At 36.4% G+C, this 22,271-nt stretch overlaps 2 protein-coding genes and 1 long non-coding RNA gene across 5 annotated transcripts in view; 2 read left to right on the forward strand and 1 right to left on the reverse strand.

Moving 5' to 3' along the window:
• Window positions 1-429: 429 nt before the first annotated feature.
• Window positions 430-8,384, forward strand: LOC109055863 (neurensin-1-like). 2 transcript variants are annotated; one of them, XM_042740260.1, is made up of 3 exons: window positions 430-584; window positions 3,540-3,746; window positions 6,426-8,384. In XM_042740260.1, exons 2-3 carry the CDS (start codon window positions 3,549-3,551, stop codon window positions 6,822-6,824), a joined length of 597 nt encoding a protein of 198 aa, XP_042596194.1. In that variant the 5' UTR covers window positions 430-584; window positions 3,540-3,548; the 3' UTR covers window positions 6,825-8,384. The 2 variants fall into 2 exon arrangements, with proteins under 2 accessions (XP_042596194.1, XP_042596195.1); XM_042740261.1 differs by having other exon boundaries at window positions 531-698.
• A 1,131-nt stretch (window positions 8,385-9,515) lies between these two features.
• The window catches only part of LOC109055865 (doublecortin domain-containing protein 2-like), a 40,832-nt gene continuing 28,076 nt past the window's right edge, over window positions 9,516-22,271 (reverse strand). The window contains exons 7-9 of the mRNA XM_042740262.1: window positions 22,064-22,238; window positions 10,506-10,561; window positions 9,516-10,388 (exon numbers count right to left, since the gene is read on the reverse strand). Of these exons, the coding sequence (XP_042596196.1) occupies window positions 10,074-10,388; window positions 10,506-10,561; window positions 22,064-22,238 (546 nt within the window). The 3' untranslated portion in view covers window positions 9,516-10,073. The remainder of the gene's footprint in view (window positions 10,389-10,505; window positions 10,562-22,063; window positions 22,239-22,271) is intronic.
• LOC122139921 lies at window positions 20,913-22,252 on the forward strand. 2 transcript variants are annotated; one of them, XR_006156657.1, is made up of 3 exons: window positions 20,913-21,319; window positions 21,713-21,768; window positions 22,047-22,187. It is a non-coding gene; the product is annotated as an uncharacterized LOC122139921 (long non-coding RNA). The 2 variants fall into 2 exon arrangements; XR_006156656.1 differs by having other exon boundaries at window positions 20,917-21,319; window positions 21,716-21,768; window positions 22,047-22,252.

Genomic DNA, 22,271 nt, shown 5'->3' on the forward strand with positions numbered 1-22,271 from the left:
ATGGTGCTGTTGAGTGTTGCTCAATATACAGATATTATTTTGAATGCATTGGGGAGGATTTAACAATTTGGACTTTCTGCAAAAAGATTTATTTATTATTATTATTTTTTAAATGCTTTTTTCTTAATGTGACATTTTTCTCATACACCAAATGCATGATCTCATAATAGAGTTCACTTCTTAAATGATATCGATGGAATTGTTAGTCAGAAAAAGCATAATAATTTATATGCAAGTGTTTTATTACATAGAGAACCTCTACAAGCGGTCTGGCAATTACAAACCACAAAGCAGTTGATTGCATTATAAATAATCACAAAAGAAAAATCAAGAGCAGTCTTCGTTCCCCTGAAATGAAACCCTGGCGGTGTGACATACAGGTGAACGTGAGGGAGAACAGCGCATCTGAACCTGATTAAGATGCATCACACTCATCTCTCTCTCTCCAGCCAGGTGACTCGAGGAGCATCTGATCAGGACAGACGCTCGCATCTCTCTGGCGCATGCGCAGTGCGTCGCTGGGAGTCGAGTGCATCGGCGGCTGTGCGGAGTGAAGAAGAGCAGCTCCAGCACGGTTATGACAGGTATTCACTTTTATTCATTTATACTCCAAACACTGATCTGGCGAAGCCTCTCGATGTCTTATGCTGAAGTCGTCGTTGTTGTCTGAACGCTGTCACGCAGGACGCATTTGATGGGTAAGACTTTAACTACAATCTGCTTTTTTATCGATCATCAAATGTGTAAAAGCTGCTTTGTGCTGTTTTATTGAATAAGGACGACACTGCATATTTTAAACGTTCGTTGACGCATTGGACATACACGCAGCTATAAATAGACTTTCATCATATAATTGCACATTTCCAAGGAGAGGAGAGGACAGAGTGTCTCAGATGTTCAGGAGCATCAGATGACATCAAGATCTCAGGATGGCGTCATCTGTGAGTCACAGACTGTGACGTCACGCTGCTCAAAATAAATAAAAATAAAATAAAATAAAATAAAATAAAATAATAATCTCAGAGCAAACCTTCAGCTTCATACAGATGCTTACAAATTCATGTCAGATGAAAATATGATTGAAAGTGTGTGTGTGTGTGTGTGTGTGTGTTTGTGTGTGTGTGTGTGTGTGTTTGTGTGTGTGTGTGTGTGTGTTACACATTAATTTTCTATATAGAGGATTTTCTTTTTTTTTTAACGGTATCTTATAAACTGTTAAAGACAGACCTACTGTGAGCTACAAGGTTGTTAATCGATGATATCTGCATCTGTTTGCATTATTTTAACAGTTTTCAAACAATTTAATAATTGTTTAACAGCAGGTCCTTATGAGTAACGACATTACCCACGATTCTGTAATCTCCACCAATCAGAGAATCAGGAATCAAGAAATCGTGTCAAAATAACTCTGTGGCTCCGCCTACTCCCATGTAGCCCTGCAGATGAAATCACATACTGTCTGAGAATGAATTTGAATTTCAACTTACTTTGCAACTTCTGACTGTTAAAAAAGTATGTTGTAGCTATAGGCCTATAGTATGAATATATATATATGGTATGTAATTTGGACATACTACATCTGCCATGCTGTTATTTCATAACTCCTCCCACGTGGCCTCATGGGATAGTAAAGTGTCCATCGGATGCACACTTCAGAATCTCATTGTATGTAGGCTGTAGTCATCCAGGGACTTTTTGCCTACTATTTTTTGTATACTACAAATTCAGACATGCTACTCACTTCACATACTGTTTTTTTTTTTTTTTTTTTTTTTTTTTTTTGCATTCTATATAGTTGGGAAGTATTCAATTTCAAATGCTGCTTCAATATTTGTATATATTTGCATATTTTGCAATAAATGCAAAATATATTGTTTATATAGATAGAATCAAGATTTTTAAATCAATAGTTTTATATTTCTTCATTGTCGTTCATAGCGTTTAATGGGATTGTTGTTGTTTCCCTCACTAAAGCTGTATCTTTGTGTTTCTTTTGCTTCAAATCAGAGTTTGTAATGTGATTCTTCTTGTAGCTGGTTGATTTGGTTCATCGCTTATGACTCTTGAACAATTACTTATTTTTTATTTTTTATTTATTTTTTAATTCCTATGTGAAAAAATACTTTCAGAAAGAAGTCTAATGCACTCTATAAACCAACATGTGAGTGATGTCATATGAATTTTACTGACGTGAATGTGGCTTCATTTTCTGTATCTCTGCATGCCATCACTTTAATTACAACATGAGCCTAAACTTCTAAATAAACGCACTGGTGTAGTGTGCAGGACTGAGGCTCATTGAAATGCTGAAGGATGGCTGAGTCATGTCCTCATGAGCTTCAGCAGGTGTCCATGATTTCATCACAGCCTCGTTTCCCTCCTGCTCTCACCATCCAGACCCTCTTTACAGAACCACATATCTGAAGCTCACGCTGGAAACCACACACTGTCATCAGATCTGCTGAGTCTGATGCTTAAAGCTGGAGTCTGTCATTGTTTTAGTGTTACAGTTTTTTTTTGTTTGTTTTTTCCAACTGCTTACACACATTTTCAAAACTTTGCATCTTTTTTTTTTTTCAAAACTTTACACACAAATCCAAGAACTGCACACACAAAATGCAAAATGCCTCACATCTCTTGCAAATTAAAGCACTGCATTCAAAATACCACAAACACATCTCAAAAGCAAACATTTGCAAACACCTTGCCATAATATTAATTCCTGATAGATTTTTGTGTTAGCAAATTGTGTGTTGTGTTTTGCAAAAAAGTGTTTTATGAAATAAGGCTGAGAATTAGTGTATGGTTTTGCAGATTTGGTGTGTGTTTTAATATTCTTCACCTTTGATAATTAAACCTTTCATAGGCTGATTCTCAGTTTGGGGTGGGGCTATCTGTGTGTCTGACCAATGTAAAACAGGGGAGGGAATGGGAAACCTCTTTAAAAATCTTCTGTTTGGTTCTGCAGAACAACAAACTTCAGCTCTAACAAAAGGACAATCAGTTAATGAGGAATTAGTTTATTAAAACTGCTTGTCAAAGTCTTGTCATTAGAACGCTGTTTGTTTAGATTGTTTGTTGCCTGACTGTTCATTTGAGCAGATTTCTAAAAAGGGCAAAACCATAAAGAGACATCAGAAAATTAATTTATTGCTATTTAACATCTTATTGGCACTCAAATAATACAATTTCATGATTTTTTTCTTAAAAAAAAAAAAAAAAAAAAAAACTTGACTCTTGTATTTTTTTTTATTATCCCCCGTTGCGCTTTTAATGTAAAATGAACACTTGCCAAGTGCCAAATGAAACTGAATTTTACAGTATTAATATGAAATACTTTAAAGTTTAAAACTATAATAATATTTATTTATTGGCTTGTTTAATTTTTGTTAGAATTTGAGTGAATAGTAATAATAATAATAATAATAGTGTGTCCTCAATTTGTTCAACCTGTGTTTTAATGACATAATGCACATACAGTTTCATGGCCGGTAAATTGAATTGAATTGAAAGTAAATAAGACTGCTGTCTGTGTGCAGATGTGAAGCATGAGGTCCTGCTCAGAGATCTGTGGCTCGGATTACGCTGAACAGAGCCATGGCGCCCTCAGCAGCGGTTACCAGGGTTACGGGGTGCGTTCCTACCTGCACCAGTTCTACGAGGAGTGCACCGCTTCCATCTGGGAGCGCGATGAAGATTTCCAGACACAGAGATCGCCGAGCCGCTGGAGCTCTGTGCTCTGGAAGGTGAGCTGCTGTGATGGACGCCATAATTTTGCTGTTTATCTGCAAAAATGTGCCAACAAACCTGTTTTTATCTTTGCATGAATGCATGTTATTGTATGTCTTTTGTATTTATTTATATTTTTTTTTTGTTTGTTTGTTTTGTATATTTTTATATTACTATTTGTTTTCTATTATTATTATTTTTTTTTTTCAGTTTTAGTTTTTTAGTTAATTTTAGTGTATATTTAATTTCATTAGTAATATGTGCAGCCAGTCACAAAGCTGGTTCCTCTTCAAAGACACTATTAATTTTATTTTCAATTGCTATTTTGTCTTTTAAAGATTATGAAAACAAAAATTTAAACAAAGATTTTTGTTTTGCAATGATGCTTTTGTTTTGTCTTGTGTTCCTTTATAGTGGTGTGCTTCCACCCCTTAATAAAAAAAATAAAATAAAAGTCCTTACTGCCAGACAGTGCCCTATCTAGTTCAGCTCCAACTGAGATGATTTATTTTTATATATTAGTTTATATATATACAGAGTTCTGGCGCTGTCCGATAGGTCAAACTCAAGCTGACATAATGACATCATTATCACATGACACAGCTGATTGGTTCTCCCTTGTATCAGCAGCCAATGAGCTCACTGCTCAGCATTCAAATATATGACTAGTGCTTGCCGTAACAGTTCCAGCTTGCTTCAGAAACCCTCCACCTTCCCCAGCTCCACCTGTATATATCTGCTACGAGGTGATTCATGTATGCTATATGGGGGTAATTTCATGTATGTTATTTTTATTTTTCTTTATTTGACCTTTATTTAACCAGGAAAATCTCTCTGAGATTAAAATCTCTTTCACAGGAGAGTCCTGGCCAAGAATGGACAGCAGTTACATCACACTTACAAATTAAAACAACAAATACAACAACAAATACACAATTTAAAACACTAAAAACAATTACAAATCAGTGAATCTTCTTCGAGTGACCGAGTAATAGATTTAAAATGTTCCATAGGCAACAGAGTTTGTAATTTCAATTTCGTTTGGATTGAATTCCATTCAAACGGAGCTGCATACGTAAAAGCCCTTTTTCCCAGTTCAGTTCTCACAAATGGGACAGAGAAAGTAAAACAATTATCAGACCGGAGGGAATATTTCCCAACACTTTTCTTTTGAATTAGACAACCTAAATAGGAAGGCAACAACCCCAGAATAGTTTTATAAATGATTAAGTAAAAATGAATTTTCCTTCTAATAGACAAAGATGGCCAGGATACTCTATTATAAATAGTGATACCAAGATATTTATATTCTTTCACTAACTCAATCACATTACCTTGCAGTCTGAAGAGGAATAAAGTTGTCTACCGCCTTTTTCGAGCTTGAGAATAACATGATTTTAGTTTTATCAGCATTCAGAACAAGTTTTAGGTGTATGAAGCCGTGACTGAAAAACATCAAATGCCACTTGAAGTTTAATCAAGGCTTGCTGTTTTGAAGGTGCACCACAATAAATAACAGTGTCATCTGGGTTTGATTTTTTGTTGGTGTATTGAATTAAATTGATCGATACTGTTTATGTAGATAGTAAATAACAAGGGTCCCTAACACGGATCCTTGAGGAACTCCTTTAACAATCTCCAACAGTCCTGAATTTTTTGCCCTCAGCCTGAACACATTGGGTTCTATTAATTAAAATAATTTTTTTAAACCAAAAAAGGCTTGCTGTTTTGAAGGTGCACCACAATAAATAACAGTGTCATCTGTCATGATCCACTGTGTCAAAAGCCTTTGATAAATCAATAAAAAGAGAAGCACAGTAATCACCTTTATCAACTGATCCAATGATGTCATTTAAAACTTTCATAACGGCAGTAGTGGTACTGTGTTTTTTGCGAAACCCAGATTGATTACTAGATAGAACTTTGTGAACATTCAAATAACAAGTCACTTGATCACTAATAAAACTTTCTAAAATTTTTGATAGAACACAAAGCTTAGAGATTGGCCTATAATTATCTAGTATAGTAGAGTCTCCCCCTTTTAATAAGGGGATTATATTTGCAGCAGCAATATTTCTTACAGCTGGGATTGTGTAGAGCCCTTTGAAGCTGCATTGAAACTGCATTTTTGGACCTTGAAATCGTTGGCCCCCACTGAAGTCCGCTATATGGAATAAAATCCTGGAATGTTTTCCTCAAAAACATAATTTCTTTGCAGCTGAAGAAATAAATACATGAACATCTTGGATGACATGGGGGTGAGTAAATTATCAGTAACATTTTATTTTGGAAGTGAATTAATTCTTGAATGTGTTTGGTCTTGGCAGAATAGATCTGTTACCCTGCTGCTATACCGAGGGTAGTACTACAGCAGAAATACTGCTGCTGCACATATAACATATACTGTATGAATAACCGCCATAAATAGCATACTTGAATCACCCTGTGACAGATCTATACAGGTGGAGCTGGGGAGGTGGAGGGTTTCTGAAGTGCGCTGCAAACTCCTACAGCAAGCAAATATTTGAATGTTGAACAGCGAGCTCATTGGCTGCTGATACAAAAAGAACCAATGAGCTGTGCAATGTGATCATAATGTCAATTTTGAACATTGAGTGTGAACTACCGGACTGCGCCACCTAGAGTTTCATGCCAGAACATTGGATTAATACAGCTCCTCTGTGTCTCTCCATCAGGTCTGTCTCGCGCTAGGCGCTCTGATTCTGGTAGCGGGGTTGTCCGTGCTGCTGGTGGGCTACGCCACTCCGCCTCGACTCGAAGCGTTTGGAGAAGACGAGCTGCTGTTTGTGGACGGCCGCGCAGTGCGCTTCAACCGGGCCCTGGATGCCTGTAAGCTGGCCGGCGCTGTGCTGTTCTGCGTGGGCGGCAGCGGGATGGCGGTGGGGCTGCTGCTGGCCGCCTGCTCTCAGGGCAGTTCCAAGGAAGAGCTCCGTCTGCAGCAGCGCTTCAAAGAGCGCCTCGCTGAGATTCAGGCCTCCGTTCAGCCCGTCACCCGCACTCCCACCCCGGGAGAGGCCAAGGTGCCCGTCACGCTCTCCAAAGTGCAGAGCGTCCAGCCCGGAGCGGAAACCTGACCTCTTAAGAATCCGATGCTTCCGTGCAAAACAAAACAACAGTTCCTGGAACAGTAGAGTTAGATAACACTGCACTTTCTCCGGCGCATATCATTCGTCTATGTTGAGCGAGAATATCGAGAGTATTTATGGTGATTAGCGTAAGCGTACCCTGTCGATCAACACTGGTGCTCCTGAACACAGACACACAGCACAGATATACTCGCGTGCTACGGCTAGGAATCAGAACATCTTTAGGCAGCTGTTCCGAAGAGCAACATATTCTCCAGAGGTTTTCAAGACATGTGTGTATTCATACCGAAAAAAAAAACAAAAAACAAGAATAGTTTCTCTATTATACTGAACCCAAACACAGCCTCTCACAATTTCCATCGTGTTAAATGAGAAAAGTCACGCGGTAAAACTCATAAACAAGCAGAAGGGAGGCCTGCTAATTCATCACGGCTGCTTTACTAGCATTGTCAACAGAAACTACAGTGATTTGTCATTGCTCATTCAGAAAGCGTCACACTGGTTCATTGCCGTCACCTAAGGTGCAATTTTTCTCAGAATCTCTGCTAGCGAACGCTTCGCGCTCTATTGCTACAGTCAATCAATAGTTAGTTGACAGAACGCAATGCGTTCCGAGCCACAATTCCACACATCTCAATACTGCGCATCCGTTCTGCTCAAATACATCACCGCCCGCGATGTCTAGGAGTGAAAATAGATTATGGTTTAAATGTGCCTGTGGGATTATGTAATATCCTCTCATCGTGTTGCACATCATTCTTGCTCCAGCCTCGCTTTCCTCAAGAGGCCGTTAAGCACAGTCACTGTCTGAAGGTAATTACACTCATCGCAGCCAAACCCATTAAGACTCCATACTCTAGTGCCACCGTTTCTTTCTGTCTGCTTCTCTTGTTTTGTGTTTCTCTTTGGCTTCCTGCTAGAGTCATTGCTGTGCTTTTGTCTCCAGAGTTTCTCTGTAAGTACAGTATTTGTGCCAGTCATTCCTAAAAACAGTTATTTTGTGTTGGTGCATCTTTTTACTCTTCTTTTACTTTAATTGATTAGTGCAAATGTTGCATGATCACAGCATTCAGTGAAACATTGTAAACTATTTTCAGGAAGGTTGATAAGAATGAAAAACCCTCACCGTCACTTCTGAGTGTAATCTTTTGTGTTATTTATTGATTATAAATTATCATCGAACATATTGCATATGCATTCAGATGTTGGAAAATGATAAGGCCTGCTAATGAATCTCTCGCACCAGTCACCAGATATTTAACAATCAAATCTCTCGGACAGGCCTAGATGAAGTCTAAAAATATAACATTTATTATATATATAACTGATGCTTCAAGAATTGATTCTTAATTAAACGGATATATATGGATGTGTTTTTGGATGTGTGTCGCTCACAATACTGGTAATCGTCTCAAAGTGTCAAATCCTCTGGTTTGGTTTGTCCGTCTGCTCTTGGGAAGGAGACAGAAGGCATCAGAGCTGTTCTTACTCTTGGAACATGTCTATTTTTCAGCAAACAGAATAAAAAGAAACTGTTTGTTACCGTCATTGTCTGTTGGTGGGTTTTTTTTTGTTTTTTTTTGTTTGTGTTTGTTTCTTCCATTTGTTTTTTGATCAAAGCACATTAAAATATGATGTATCTTTCACGTGGTGTATTCATTAGTGAACACTGATGCTCTGAAGATCCTCAGTCTATAAATATGTCCATCTGGTCCAAGTTCGGTGTCATATTAGACCCTAAAACAAACAAAAACAGTAAACCACACTCAACGGTGTGCTGTAATAATACCAAAAAAAAAAATCTTGTTCCTAACCTATAATCTCTATAGCAAAATCTCAGCTGGCCACACATCGATTCAAACATTTTGTTTGGATCATTAAAATGTTGTCATCCAGGACACCGTGAGCCCTGTGAGTTTTCACCATGAGTTTTTAAAAGCTCACTTGAAATTAAGCAGATGCTTGAACCTGGAAACAGTGTTCATTAGGTGATGAACTAACAAACGGATAAAGGTTCAGTCACATTAGTGGAAAGCCAAACTCTTTGAATTTATGTGACCAACTTGAACCTGATGCAATATCTGTGTATGGAAATATTTCTCTCTTCCAGAAAATTGCATATAGATGCGGTCACATTATATAATTTTTTGGCTAAATTTTAGGTCCATTCTCCATGGTCAAGGATGTTGTGACATGAATCACAGCTCACACAGAAGTCACTCTTAGCCCAAGCAGATTTCTATTAGCAAATTTACCTGAGCAATTTGACTCTGAAATTAAACTGGGATGAGGAACCTTTGAGTCCTCAAGAAGAATTGCAGATTTTGCAGAATTCTGTTGAAATGATTGGATTTTGACTACAGAAATTTGGTATACAGTAAATATGATGTGCTTCAAGTGTAGTTCGAAATCACCACACTTAGAAAAGATTGAGAATATCGTGAATAAATATTATAATAGTGAGAATATCATAACATTCCTTCATTCACATTTTCAAAACTTTTCCTCTTTTTTTTTCAAAACTTTACACACAAATCCAAGTATTGCACACACAAAATGCAAAATGCCTCACATTTGTTGTGAAATGAAGCACTGCATTCAAAATATCACAAACACATCTCAAAAGCACACACACACACACACACACACACACTAATGAATGACGAGTCCACACAGATCTGTGAAAGCAGTCACTGTATTTAGTTTGCACGTAGCTTCTTCAGGACTGATGTTAATCAATTCAGTTGAAATGATAATATCACAATAATGACACACAACAGACAAGACACTGAAAGATGAATAGAAATCCATATATTTAGCAAATATTTTTAGCAAACATTACACCTATCAGTTTAGCAGATATTAGCACTTGTACTGGTTTTGTTACCATAATTATGTTACCATATGGAAAATAGATATTTTCTCAAATCCTAACTGTCTAAATTAGTTGTGCTATTAAATATATTGGCAGTATTAGAAGCTCAATACAATAAATTATTAATATGATTAAATTAGAAGTAATATAATCTTCTAAAGGGATAGTTCTCCCAGAAGTGTTGATTCAAACCTGTATGACCATCTGTCTTCTCACTAAAACAGTATATTTTGAGGAATGTTCTGGTCTCTCTTTTCCATGTTGTTATACAGAAACGACAGCTCCTTCTGTGCTCTGCAGCAGACAGAGAAGTATACGCTTTGAAGGACATGACGATTGTTTCTCGCTTCAGGTTTTCTCGTTCAGTCCTCACTGGGATCTGGATTCTCCTCCGTCGGCTCTCCCTCCTCCTCTGTGTTCTCCTCTTCTGCTCCTTCCTCTGGTTTCTCCTCTTCATCTCCTCCTTCAGCTTCTTCATCCTTCTTCTCTTCACCGTCGTCATGTGGCTCTGGTTCTGGAGTTTGTCCCTCTTCCTTTATCTCTCCATCCTCTTCATTCTTTTCTTCCTCTGGTTTCGTCTCTTCTTCTCCGTCACACGGTGATTCTTCTGTGTTTTGGGCCGCTTCACTTTCTGTTGTGGTTGAGTCGTCTACATCAGGACTGGCCTCCTCTGCCTCCAATAAAACAACATCACAGATCAGTGTGTTTCTGAGGAGCTCAGTAATGAAGTGAAACTGGCTTTCTGACAGTCTAGTAAGAGTATCAGAGATCATGATGAGGCTCGAGCTCCTCACCTGCTGGACCGGTGAAGATTTCTCATCATCTTCTGCTCTTCCGTCGTCTCCATCATCTGCACACACACACACACACACACACACACACACACACACACACACACACACACACACACACACACACACACACACACACACACACACACACACCACAGCAAACATGAGATGTCAGCGCCATCCATGGGTCAGGATTCACACTACAGGAAAACACATTCAGTTTCACACCCTGTTTCCAATTGAATTAAGAAAGACTGAAAAAGGCCAAACAATAAATCAAGAAATTCATATTTAATAATATCAAGATATATCACCTAAATGGATGAACAATCAATGGTTTTACTGATGAAATCAACATTATATATATTATAGTGTAGGCTCAAATTAAAATGTCAGATTTAGTCTCAGGCCTTAAAGGAGCATCTAGATATGTCACGCTCTTATTAAAACCTCTCATGAATTAATTACAGAGTCACTGTTAAAATGACCATTAGCTTTCGACGCTTCGGTGTAATTATTTTTGTGAGATTTACAGTCATACCATTGTACTCGCTAGTAAACAAGAAAATTACACGCGTGTTTTAAATACTTAATGAGTAATAAATCCAGAGATTGCGTGTGAAATCAATACACTCAGCAGAATTAATGCACCTCATATAAGTTCACGCTTTCCCCAATAGCGGCTATAAAAATATTGCTGTGCAGATGATAGCGTTTTACCCAAGCATTTAATGCGTTTCAAATGCAAAACTGATTGAAGTTTAGCAGCGGAGATGAGCCGGCGTAGCAATAATGGGCTTCTTTGAATATTTTATGGAAATGGTTCACATTTATTAACTGTAGTCCAAAAGCCCGACTGTAAGCAGGAGCGCTAATGTAACAATAAACACTCAAATTTGATTGAGAGAAGGGCTCGTCTCATAAAAATGCTAAATCAAATTAAATACAGCATTTTAAAGCCTGCCTTCATTAAAGCGGTGGATGGGAGGGTGACGGTGTTTTCCAGCACAACCGCTGTTAGTTATCAGCCTTTATCCCTCGGCTAATTAAACACTGCTTCTCTTCACTCTTGTTCTCTGCAGACTGTGTCACGGTGCAATGCAAAGACAGCTAGACACTGTTAAGAAAACACAGTTCACATATTATCATAAATATGAAATATATCAACTATTATATTGGCTTTAGGAGAGGTTCAAAAACCCCAGGTGAACAAGGTAAAAAAAAAAAAAAAAAAAAAAAAAATAAAAATATAAATATATATATATATATATATATATATATATATATATATATAAAATAATAAATAAACCATACAACCATACTTCCCTAGCTGAATTATTAGATTAAGTGTTGGTAACATTTTAGTTTAGGGTCCAATTCTCACTATTAACTGGTTACGTCTTAGTAGCAAGCATATTGGCTGTTTATTACTACTTATAAAGCACATATTAATGCATTATTCTTCATGATCATTAGATCTATTAGTCCTACCCTGACTTAACAACTACATTACTAACTATTAATAAGAAGCAGATTATGAGTTTATTTAGGCAAAAGTCACAGTTAGTAGTTAGATAATAAGTGAGAATTGATCCCCAAACTAAAGTGTGACCCACATGTTTTCTAATGACACATTGTTTAATTAAACATGCACTAATTTGCTGTAACATTCTAGAACAAATATCTAAACATTGGATAAAATATTTATTATTATTATTATTATTATTATTATTATGTTATTTTAGCATAATTGAGCTACTTATATAGTATTTTTATTATTTTTTACTTTATATATATACATGGTGATCAACATTATTAGAAGGTAGGTTTCTTGAAGCATCTTGGAGCTTTATGACTTTAGTTAACTATAATAACCCATCAGGTTCATATATATATATATATATATATATATATATATATATATATATATATATATATATATATATATAGAACCTGATGGGTTATTATAGTTAACTAAAGTTAACTATAATAGAGAAATCCAAAATCTCCTCTGGAAAAACCTGAATCAAAAAAAAAAAAAAAAAAAAAAAAAATATATATATATATATATATATATATTTTTTTTTTTTTTTTTTTTTTGATTCAGGTTTTTCCAGAGGAGATTTTGGATTTCTCTTTTTATTGCTCCATAAATCAGAAAATAGTGTCAATGGACAGAAAGCAAACACATTTTCACTATGTTTTTAGGAGTAAAATGTTGTATAAATCAGTGTGAATGAAATGTGAGCAAACCTCTCAGAATAAAGGAATAAAACTCTTTATTTGGTGTAGTTAAGTGCTGCTGAAGTGGAGAAACAAGGCTTTTCATTTCACAGCCTGATTTGAATTTGAGAGGAACTGAAAACTACAGATGCTAAATAAACACTTTAATGTGTATTTTATATGTTTTCAGTCCACTTCTCTGAAAGGAGACATGATATGGAAGCAAAATAGACCAACATCTCAGAACTGACCAGTGCAGAGAGCGGTCATGAATTCAGCTTCACATCACTGTGTGCGCAGCTGCACTTCCATTCTTACGTCACGTGACACATAACGAATCCAGTGCAGATCAATTACAGCAGACGTGATCGGGCCAAACATCAGAATGTGGAAATAAAATGTGCAAATGCGATTGGTACACACGCACCTGGCATCACGAGCGTTAAGATGATTTTGCTCTTATGCAAATGAGGACAAAAACATGTGCAGCTCCAGAGGCAACCAATCACATTCATAACCTCATCAACACAGAGAGCGTATGAAATATGTATGACAGACACAGATTAATCACACATTTTCACTTTTACACTCTGAGGTTGCACTGCACTTGCATTTTATTTTGTTACTTGTGTGTGCGTGTGTGTGTGTGTGTGAGAGAGAGAGAGAGAGAGAGAGAATTTGGTTATTTTTTTGTCTTGTGGACTATATTTGAACATTTATTCTATGCAGGAAAAAAAAATCAATTCAACTTAAATCAAATTATTAACATACATATTCTTCAAGGTGTGTGCAAACTTGACCTCAGCTCAGCTATGCAGTTAAAGGTTAATATAATGAGCTGTGCTGCTTATCGAAATAACATTAATAGGGCATTAGTGACATTACACGAAAATGCTGAGACTTTTGATTTTAGACTTTTTTTTTTTTTTTTTTAAATCATGAATTCTACTTATTATGGAAAGTGTGTGAGAGACCAGAGTCGTCATATTCTCTTCAGAAAAAAGCAACGTCTAGTTTGATCTGCTTTTCTTCTGATGCCATTAATGCAGTTGCAGGTACAGTAGCAGTGACAAAAACAGAATAAATGCTCTTTAACTCATCAGCTCCTTTACAGTTTAGTCTCTGAAGTCACGAGTAACTTTATAAACATGCAGAAATGCTTGACTAAAATGACAGAATCTGATTTCTCTCTGCTAATCCAATAAGCCTCCTTCAGAGCATCATAAAGGCCGTATGTCAGGCGTGTGGTGTGCAGGATGAGCGTCTGCTCTGCGGTTCATGAGGAACACTGTCTCTGCAGCTCCAGCATCTGTTTGTCTCTCAGAAGTGAAGGATGCTGGGAAGCAGCTTATAAAAGCAGCTTTTAACACGCTGATAGCCAGATTAACAAGCACTTTTAATTACAGGCTACCTTGGCGTCAAACACACGACTGTAACGCTGTCACCTACAACACATGAAGACAGAGTTCAACCAAACTGACGCCTTCAGCCACGAGCTTTCCACTTTACAGCAAAACCACAAGATTACACTATGACAAACCCAACAAAGACAAGATTTCTAAATAGATGGAAGCCTTGAAATGCAACAATGACCAAAGTAACAACAATGACCATGTCTAATCATTAAAAAACATTGTGCAAAAACCTGACCGTGTGGCGGCACAATTATATTTCATTATATCCACCAAACAATATACTTCCACTGAAGCTTCTATGGTGGCATTAAAATAAAGCATGTAACCTTCAGTCTCTCTGATAACAGAAAAATAATGCAAACCAAGAAAGAGACATATTGAACATGAGGTGCTTTGTTATATTTCTATAAAGCACAAGGGCAAACAAACAGATGATTCCTGGCTTCTGTGGCAGCATTTCCAGATGTGTGTTACCAGAGCTGGGTAAATTACTTATGAATTGTAATCAGTTACTGATTACAGATTACATGACAAAATTTGTAGTCAGTAATATAATCTCTTAGATTACACATTTTTGGTAACGTAATCTGATTACTTTTGGATTACATTTAGATTACATTTGTGCTAATCCTTATTTGATATCACATATATTGAATATGAGTCTAAGCTTGTACTATTTTGACATAAACAAAGAAAAAATATATTCCACAAAATATATTTTATTCACCAAGAAGAGCCACAATAACTTCTTTTTCAAGTGCAATGTATGGACAGTTAATACTTACAAAATACTAACACTAATGTACCTTGCTGTTAGTGTTTGCTTGTAACACTGAATAAAACAAAATCACATCTAATGATTTTAAAGGATATTTACTCATAATTAAGTAAATTTAGAAAACAGCTACATTACAAAAACCAATATTGAAAAACATAAAATTCACAGCAATATCACTGCCAGGTCAAATATTGAATCTAATAAAACACTAGAAGTGTATATGAATATATCAATGAAAACCATAAAAAATAGCTACATAGCAAACATGAATTTTGAAAAAGACTAAATTCACACAGCAATGAAATTTCTATCCATCTCAAAACATTTTAAGTGCATAGTAACAATGAGGAAAAGACAAACAATATTACAAAAATTAATATTAAAGAACATGAAACTCACAACAATAGCATTGCTAATATACATATACATATATATATATATATATATATATATATAATATATATATATATATATTTTTTTTTTTTTTTTTTTTTTTTTTTTTTTTCCATTATCTTGTTGCTGATTTCTTCTGAGCGCGATTCTGACACCCCTCCCCCTCTCCGCCGGAAAACTCGAAGAATCACGAACGTATATATGTGGCAGGTTTAACAGGAAAAAATATACACGTTAAAAAAAAAGGAAACTTAGGAGAATCAATGAACTATGAATGACTTATTACCATTGTGTAAATAAAATGTAATCATGTAATCCATAAGAAAGTAACTGTAGTCTGATTACGAGTATTTTAAAAAGTAGTTTACTCTAATTACAAGTACTTGAGTTTTGGAATCTGATTACGTAATCCAGATTACATGTAATCCGTTACTACCCAGCTCTGTGTGTTACACTGCATACATGTAAGAATTTGCATTATTTAGAAGAAAATAAGAGTGATTGTTGTTTAGTCCCAATGTTAAAGATCCCAGATCTCTATGATTTTCAGGTCTCAACATAGAGAACAAATACACAGCATTTAAAACGTATACATCAATAGTGATAGTCTTAGACCCTGTCCACAACATATTTTCAAAACCGCAGCTTTTTCTGTGCGGTTTGTCCACACGCAACCACAGCACCAGCTCACCGAAACCGAACATTTTTGAAAACTCCTGCCAGGGTGAAGCTTTTCACAAACTCTGGTTGCAGTGCTATCGTGCAGACAGATTCTAGCTTGTGACATCGGAGCCTGCGCTGTTATCTCCGCCTACTGGAAACTTTTTCAGGCTTCTGATTGGTCAACAGGGCTTTACGGTTGAGTATATATCACCACCTGTTGGCATGCTCTTGACAATGCTTCATAGCATGTGTTTAAAAAGAAAAAAAGAAAAAAAAAACGTTTATAAAAATACCCGTGTGGACATGGCCTTAACGTAGAGCACTAATGCAGCCCATCTGACTGACAGCATAGCTCTCAAGAAGCAATTTCTTCACCTATAATTGTAACGTCAAGCTATTCTGGCTCACAATGGAAGTCACTGCTAGGATTTTCAGTCTTTAATGGCCTTCACACTGTATAATCAGTACAAATTACTCTGCAATGGGGCTTAATTGGGAATATTTTAGGGCGCACAGCGCCTTTTGGTGAAAAGCAATTTGCCAGTTCTGACAAAAATAAACCACCATGCTTTTGGTGGGAGGACTGCATAAAATTGCACTGATTACCACCTCCTCCTTGTCTAAGTGTGTACAGAAAGCGGGGGGTTAATCAGTGCTGACTTTCATGCACTAGAGTGTTTTCTTGCATTCTTGTTGATTTGTCAGAGGCAGACAGGAGACTCTTATAAGAGTGCTGTTACCAGCGGGCAGCAAACCCACGGAGGCAATCGTCCAAGCTCCGCCCAGCAACTGTTACACAGGCCTCTGTCTCGGCCAATCACGTACAGCAGTCTCTTTCAGAAGAATTTCAACAAGGTTAAGGGCTCAGGTAGATACAATGACAAACAAGCCTGACTTGACCCTACAGACATTGTTAGTTCTTGTCCTGGGACCTGATTGATTGAACAGCGTTTCAAGAGCGCTGATAATTCACCAGTGTTTGCACCAGACAGACTGTCAGCCTGTGTGTTAGTGATGTGGTTTTTACAGTTACTCTTTCTGCGGTTACAGTACTTCACCAGTAGGTGGCCGTTGACTGTCTTTATAAGTGAGTAATTTAATTATTAATTCAACTGATTCATTCAAGACTATGGCTGCATACAAATATATATACTACCCTGCTATATCGTAGGTGAAAAATAGTATGTTAAAAGAGGTCAAATTAATAGTAATCATCAACTCTAAAAAAAAAAAAAAAAAAATACAAAAAAAATATTGGAGTAATGTTTATTTTTTATTTATTTTTATTTTTTTACGAGTGAATATATATCTTCAGTTTTTTTACTTCAGAATTTTATGTTTAATTTAGTGTGTTACTTGCAGTTAATTTCTAATGTATTATTCTAATCATTTCTAACTAAGAATAGTTTTAAAGTTAATATGACACCAAATCATTTTCAGTGTAAAACAGTAGGTGAGAAGAACCTGGATGAGCACCTACTTGTGGTGAGATTCTGAGGCATGCATTCAGTGGACACTTTACTATCCCATGAGGCCACGGGTACAGTAAGTCACATGACAACATGATGAATGGAATAATTCAGATTGCATTTATTTACTACACGTTCATACCCTGCAAAATTTTATTAAAGGTTGCAAAGTAATTACTTTTTTTCTTTAAATACCTACTCAGAGAGTATGTGGTTTCAGACACAACCAATGATTCATACAGGAATGAAACCAGTGCCTGTCGTTATGAGTGAGTCATTGAATTATTCACTCAACCAATTCATTCAAAAATTCAGATACATTCATGAATGATATAAGTGCTTCAATTATTTAGACTTTTTTTTTTTTTTTTTTTTTTGCTTAAAATCCAGATGTGACTGATACATTGACCTACGTGTATTTGTATAACAATTTTTTACAATTATTTTTTAAAGGTGAAGTGTTGAATGCTAACAGTTTTTGGCAAACACTTTACTTAGTTTCACCTGGTCAGATGATCAGATAGTCCTGCTCAGATAGTTTCAATGGCTTAGTCATTGATGGCTCTGAATATTAAGGTAGGAATGGATTAAAATTTGTTACCATTTAAAAAAAAAAAAAATCATTAATTGAACATTTCAGCAGCTGCACATTCATACTGTAAACGCCTTTATGTTTTAGAAATTAGTATTACTAAGAAATGCTATATTATTCGTATAAAAAAATAAAACATACATTTTATGTTTCAGTATGTCTATCTTCAAATACTAATAAGATCACACTGGTATAGGACACAGAAAACAAAATCATGCACAGAATGAGGAAAAGACAGTGTGACAAGTAAATTACATTTCTACATTTAAAGAAGGATCTGGCTCCCTCTTCCAAATCCTCTTTTATTCTCTTGTCTCTCGTCTCTGGTTCAGATATTGCATTACTGCCATCACTGCAGACCATGATCTAATTAGAAGCGAGCAAGACTTTAGCACTTGTCACATCTCAGTCTGTTCGGAGGTGCTGAAAGACCTCAGACACACACACACACACACACACACACACACACATGTACGGTCTGATCAGTGAAGTGAGGCACAGAGAGAGGCACCTTAATGGCCTATTTCAGCATTATTACAGTATTGTGGATGGATTGTCAGCAGGAGCCCTGAGATACTGAAGTGTGAAAGCCATCAGCGGCTCTCGTCCGTCTCCACACTCCTCTGATCCTCCCTGTCATTACTGGAGTGGGATGGAGCCGCAGCAATTTCTCCCTGATTCCTCCTTCCCTCTCTCAAACACATCCACACGTCCTCAGTCTCCTCCACCAGCCTCTCTGACTTCATTATGCCATGTGATTGGAGAATTTGCCCTACATTCACTTAACACTTGTGCCATCTGTTAGACTCCCTCATTAATGGTGTCAGATCCTCGGCAAATCATTGATATTCAAATGTATGCACATAGTGTTATATTCCAGCACGCTGTTTCCTGCCTTCTAATGGACGGTTTATTTATCAAAGAGGGATATTCATCAACGCAAGAGCGACTAAATGTTTTGCCTGCATTGAGAGTGGCGCTTTAAAGACTGAGCTTTACTCAAAAGAGTCTTTATGATTCATCGACATTTTAAATGCATTTGTAAAAATCATTTTATTCATAATTATTATTTTCAGCTACATGAGGTCCACTCTGTAATTTTTCCTCAATTCCTCAAAAGATTACATCACAGAGCACTAAACAGGCAACTAAACCCCCTGCTTCTGTAACCCTATATGCTGCAAAAAAGAATCATTCATCTTGCAACATTGGAAACTTCATTAATTTACAATTTGATATGGTTAAACTGACTTACCATTTGGTAATTGGTTTGATTCTGTCATACTAAAATCAATACCTAAAGTGACCTTCGTGAATATGTTCCTGGAAATCAGAGTCATTACTGTCTTCATTCATGAAATAAAAAAGTGTCTGTGTAAAATCATTCTTATGCTAAAATGAGTATGCTTTTACACATAAAACATGTTCTGCTCAGTGAAAACTACTACTTCTGGTGAGATTCTGACGTGTGCATTCAGTGGACACTTTACTATACCATGAGGCCAAGTGAGAGGAGCTGTGAATGGCAGTGAAGTGATGCAACTGATGTCAGGACAATAGCTATGACAAAAAATAAAAAATAAAAATGATTACATTTGTAAATCCAAGTTACATGCAAATACTAGAAAATTCATACCATACACAACATACTTTCTAAAGGTCGTGAAGTAATTACATATATAAAAGAACCTCAGAGAGTATATGATTTCAGACACATTCACACAGGAACGAAACAGGTGCCTATCTTTTTGAGAGAGTCATTGGATGATTCACTCAACTAATTCATTCAAAAATTCGGGTTCATTCAGAAATGAAACAAGTGCGTAAATTATTTACTAATTTTTGTTAAAATCAAAATTGAACTAATAAATTGACCTATTTGTATGAGAGAATTACAGTCCTTTTTTGATTGTTTAATTTCTAAAATCAGGCTTTCCCGAACACTCCACTTGTTTTCAAATGACGGTCAGATAGTCCTGTTTAGATAGTTTTAATGGCTTACTCAAAGATGGCTCTAAATATTAAGGTAGGGTAGGATTAGAATATTTTACCATAGACTTCACCATTTATTACGTGATTCTTTTAATTCATTCATTGTCTAAAAGGTTTCATGTTTTAGAAGTGGCTTATATATGTAGTGTTGGGAGTTACATAGATTACCTTTTCAAGTAACTAGTAAAGTAACACGTTTAAATTTACAATGAAATATCTGAGTTACTTTTTCAGATAAGTAATGCAAGTCACTTTGTTTTCCCATTTATTCACTGAGAGTTTTGCTAAAAAGACATAGACATAAATATAAATAGTTTTGACCGCATAGCATTAGAGGAGAAAATCAAGAGAAAAAGTAATGCATTACAATTAAAAGTAACTTTCCCCAACACTGTGTATAAGATATGATATTACAACAGATTACGTAAGAATGATTTTACATAGAAACACGTTCTGCTCTGCTCAAGAAACGGAAGCATGGAGAAGAGAAAAGATGTGCTTTTGTTGACTTCATCACCATGGAGATTTAATAGGCTTGTATTGGGCCACCTGGGTACCAGCAGGACCTCGAGTGCTAATGAAGGAGAGACACTTCTGCACTCAACGCTCACTCACACTCACTCACACACACACACACACACACACACACACACACACACACACACACACAAACACACGGCTCTCACGGACGCTCCTGCTCCAGATCAAATGCTGCTCATTATGCGACACCCCTCACTGCCAAACCTCTTATTCCTGATCTTTATTTTTCACCACATCAATTTAAGTATGAATCAAATTTCTTTCAGAATCTGGAGCGTGACTAATAGTGTTTGCGAGCGATCTCTGCAAGGCTCTTTTTGCACTGAAATGTCATCACTTGGTGAGATGTTGTGGAAAGAGACACGTGCAGCGGAGCGTGGCGCTGATCGCACACCTCCGGCTGCAATCTGAGGAAACATGATGATGATGATGGTGAGGAGCATGATGTAATCCCTCTCATGCAACAGCAAGCGCGTGAACACCACATGCACAGAGCAGCAGTGCCATCTCATGGTCACACAGGGAAGTGCCTTACGTAAGGTTCAGATAATTACATCACCTTTATCAGACAATAGTGGCTGCTGAGAATCTGATGCACCAATACAGACACAAACGCATCACCAATGTTGGCAAAAACAACAAAAACGCTCACAGATGATGCAGCCTTATGATCTCTTACAGTGTTGTACTACTGAACCTATTTATTTCAGTTCATTTCATCACATTGGTGAGACGATGATGACAAACTAAAGGTACAGTTTTTGCACATTCTTTCTAACAGTCTTATGTTTAAAAGTTTGATGTCAGAAATATTTCTTTGGTTTTTGGTATTAGTTAAAAGTAACTAACAATGCCAATTTTTAATGTTAATGTTTACAAAATAGACCTGTAAAATGTAAAATGTTACCATTTTTTTATGTCAGCATCAAAGAAATGTATCCTTTTATTAATCAATTATGCATTAAATGGATCAAAAGTAAAAACATTTATAATGTTATAAAAGATTTGTTTCAAATAAATGCTGCTCTTTTGAACTTTCTATTCATCCGTGAATCCTGAAAAATAAAATGTATCACAGTTTCCACAAAAATATTAGGCAGCACAACTGTTTTCAAAATTGATAATAATCATAAATGTTTCTTTAGCAGCAAATCACCATAATAGAATGATTTCTGAAGATCATGTGACACTGAAGACTGGGGTAATGATGCTGAAAATTCAGCTGCACATCACAGAAATACATTACAGTTTACCATAGATTCAAATAGAAAACTGTTTTTTAAATAAGAATATTTTCACAATTTTACTGTGTTTGATCAAATAAATACAGCCTTGGTGTACAGAAGATACTTCTTTCAGAAATGTTAAAAAAATCTGATTGACATCTAACTTTTGAACAGTATTGTATATACTCCAGTTCTACATACTGTGCTCTTGTTTTGTGCAGGCAGATGTTCCATATGAATGTTTTGGTTTCAGATGATGTGCTGTCTTACCGTTGTCCTGAGTCTCCTGTGAAGCCATGAGTCCACTCCTCTTCTTGCGGATGTTAATGAGTTTCGCCTGTGAGATCTCTCTGACTACAGAGGACAGCTGCTCTTTAGAGCTCTGCGCCGGAGGACTGCTCTTCTCCTGTCTACACTCAGACTTGCTCAGATGATGGTTCCCCACCTCACAATGCCAATATTCGGTGATTAAACACTT

Source organism: Cyprinus carpio, chromosome B16, assembly GCF_018340385.1.
Source record: "Cyprinus carpio isolate SPL01 chromosome B16, ASM1834038v1, whole genome shotgun sequence".
Classification (NCBI taxonomy): Eukaryota; Metazoa; Chordata; class Actinopteri; order Cypriniformes; family Cyprinidae; genus Cyprinus; species Cyprinus carpio.

Coding starts and splice junctions, on each gene's coding strand:
- LOC109055863 (XM_042740260.1), top strand. CDS start 3,549: ATGAGGTCCTGCTCAGAGATCTGTGGCTCGGATTACGCTGAACAGAGC. Junction 3,747..6,425: donor GGAGCTCTGTGCTCTGGAAG/GTGAGCTGCTGT, acceptor TCTCTCCATCAG/GTCTGTCTCGCGCTAGGCGC.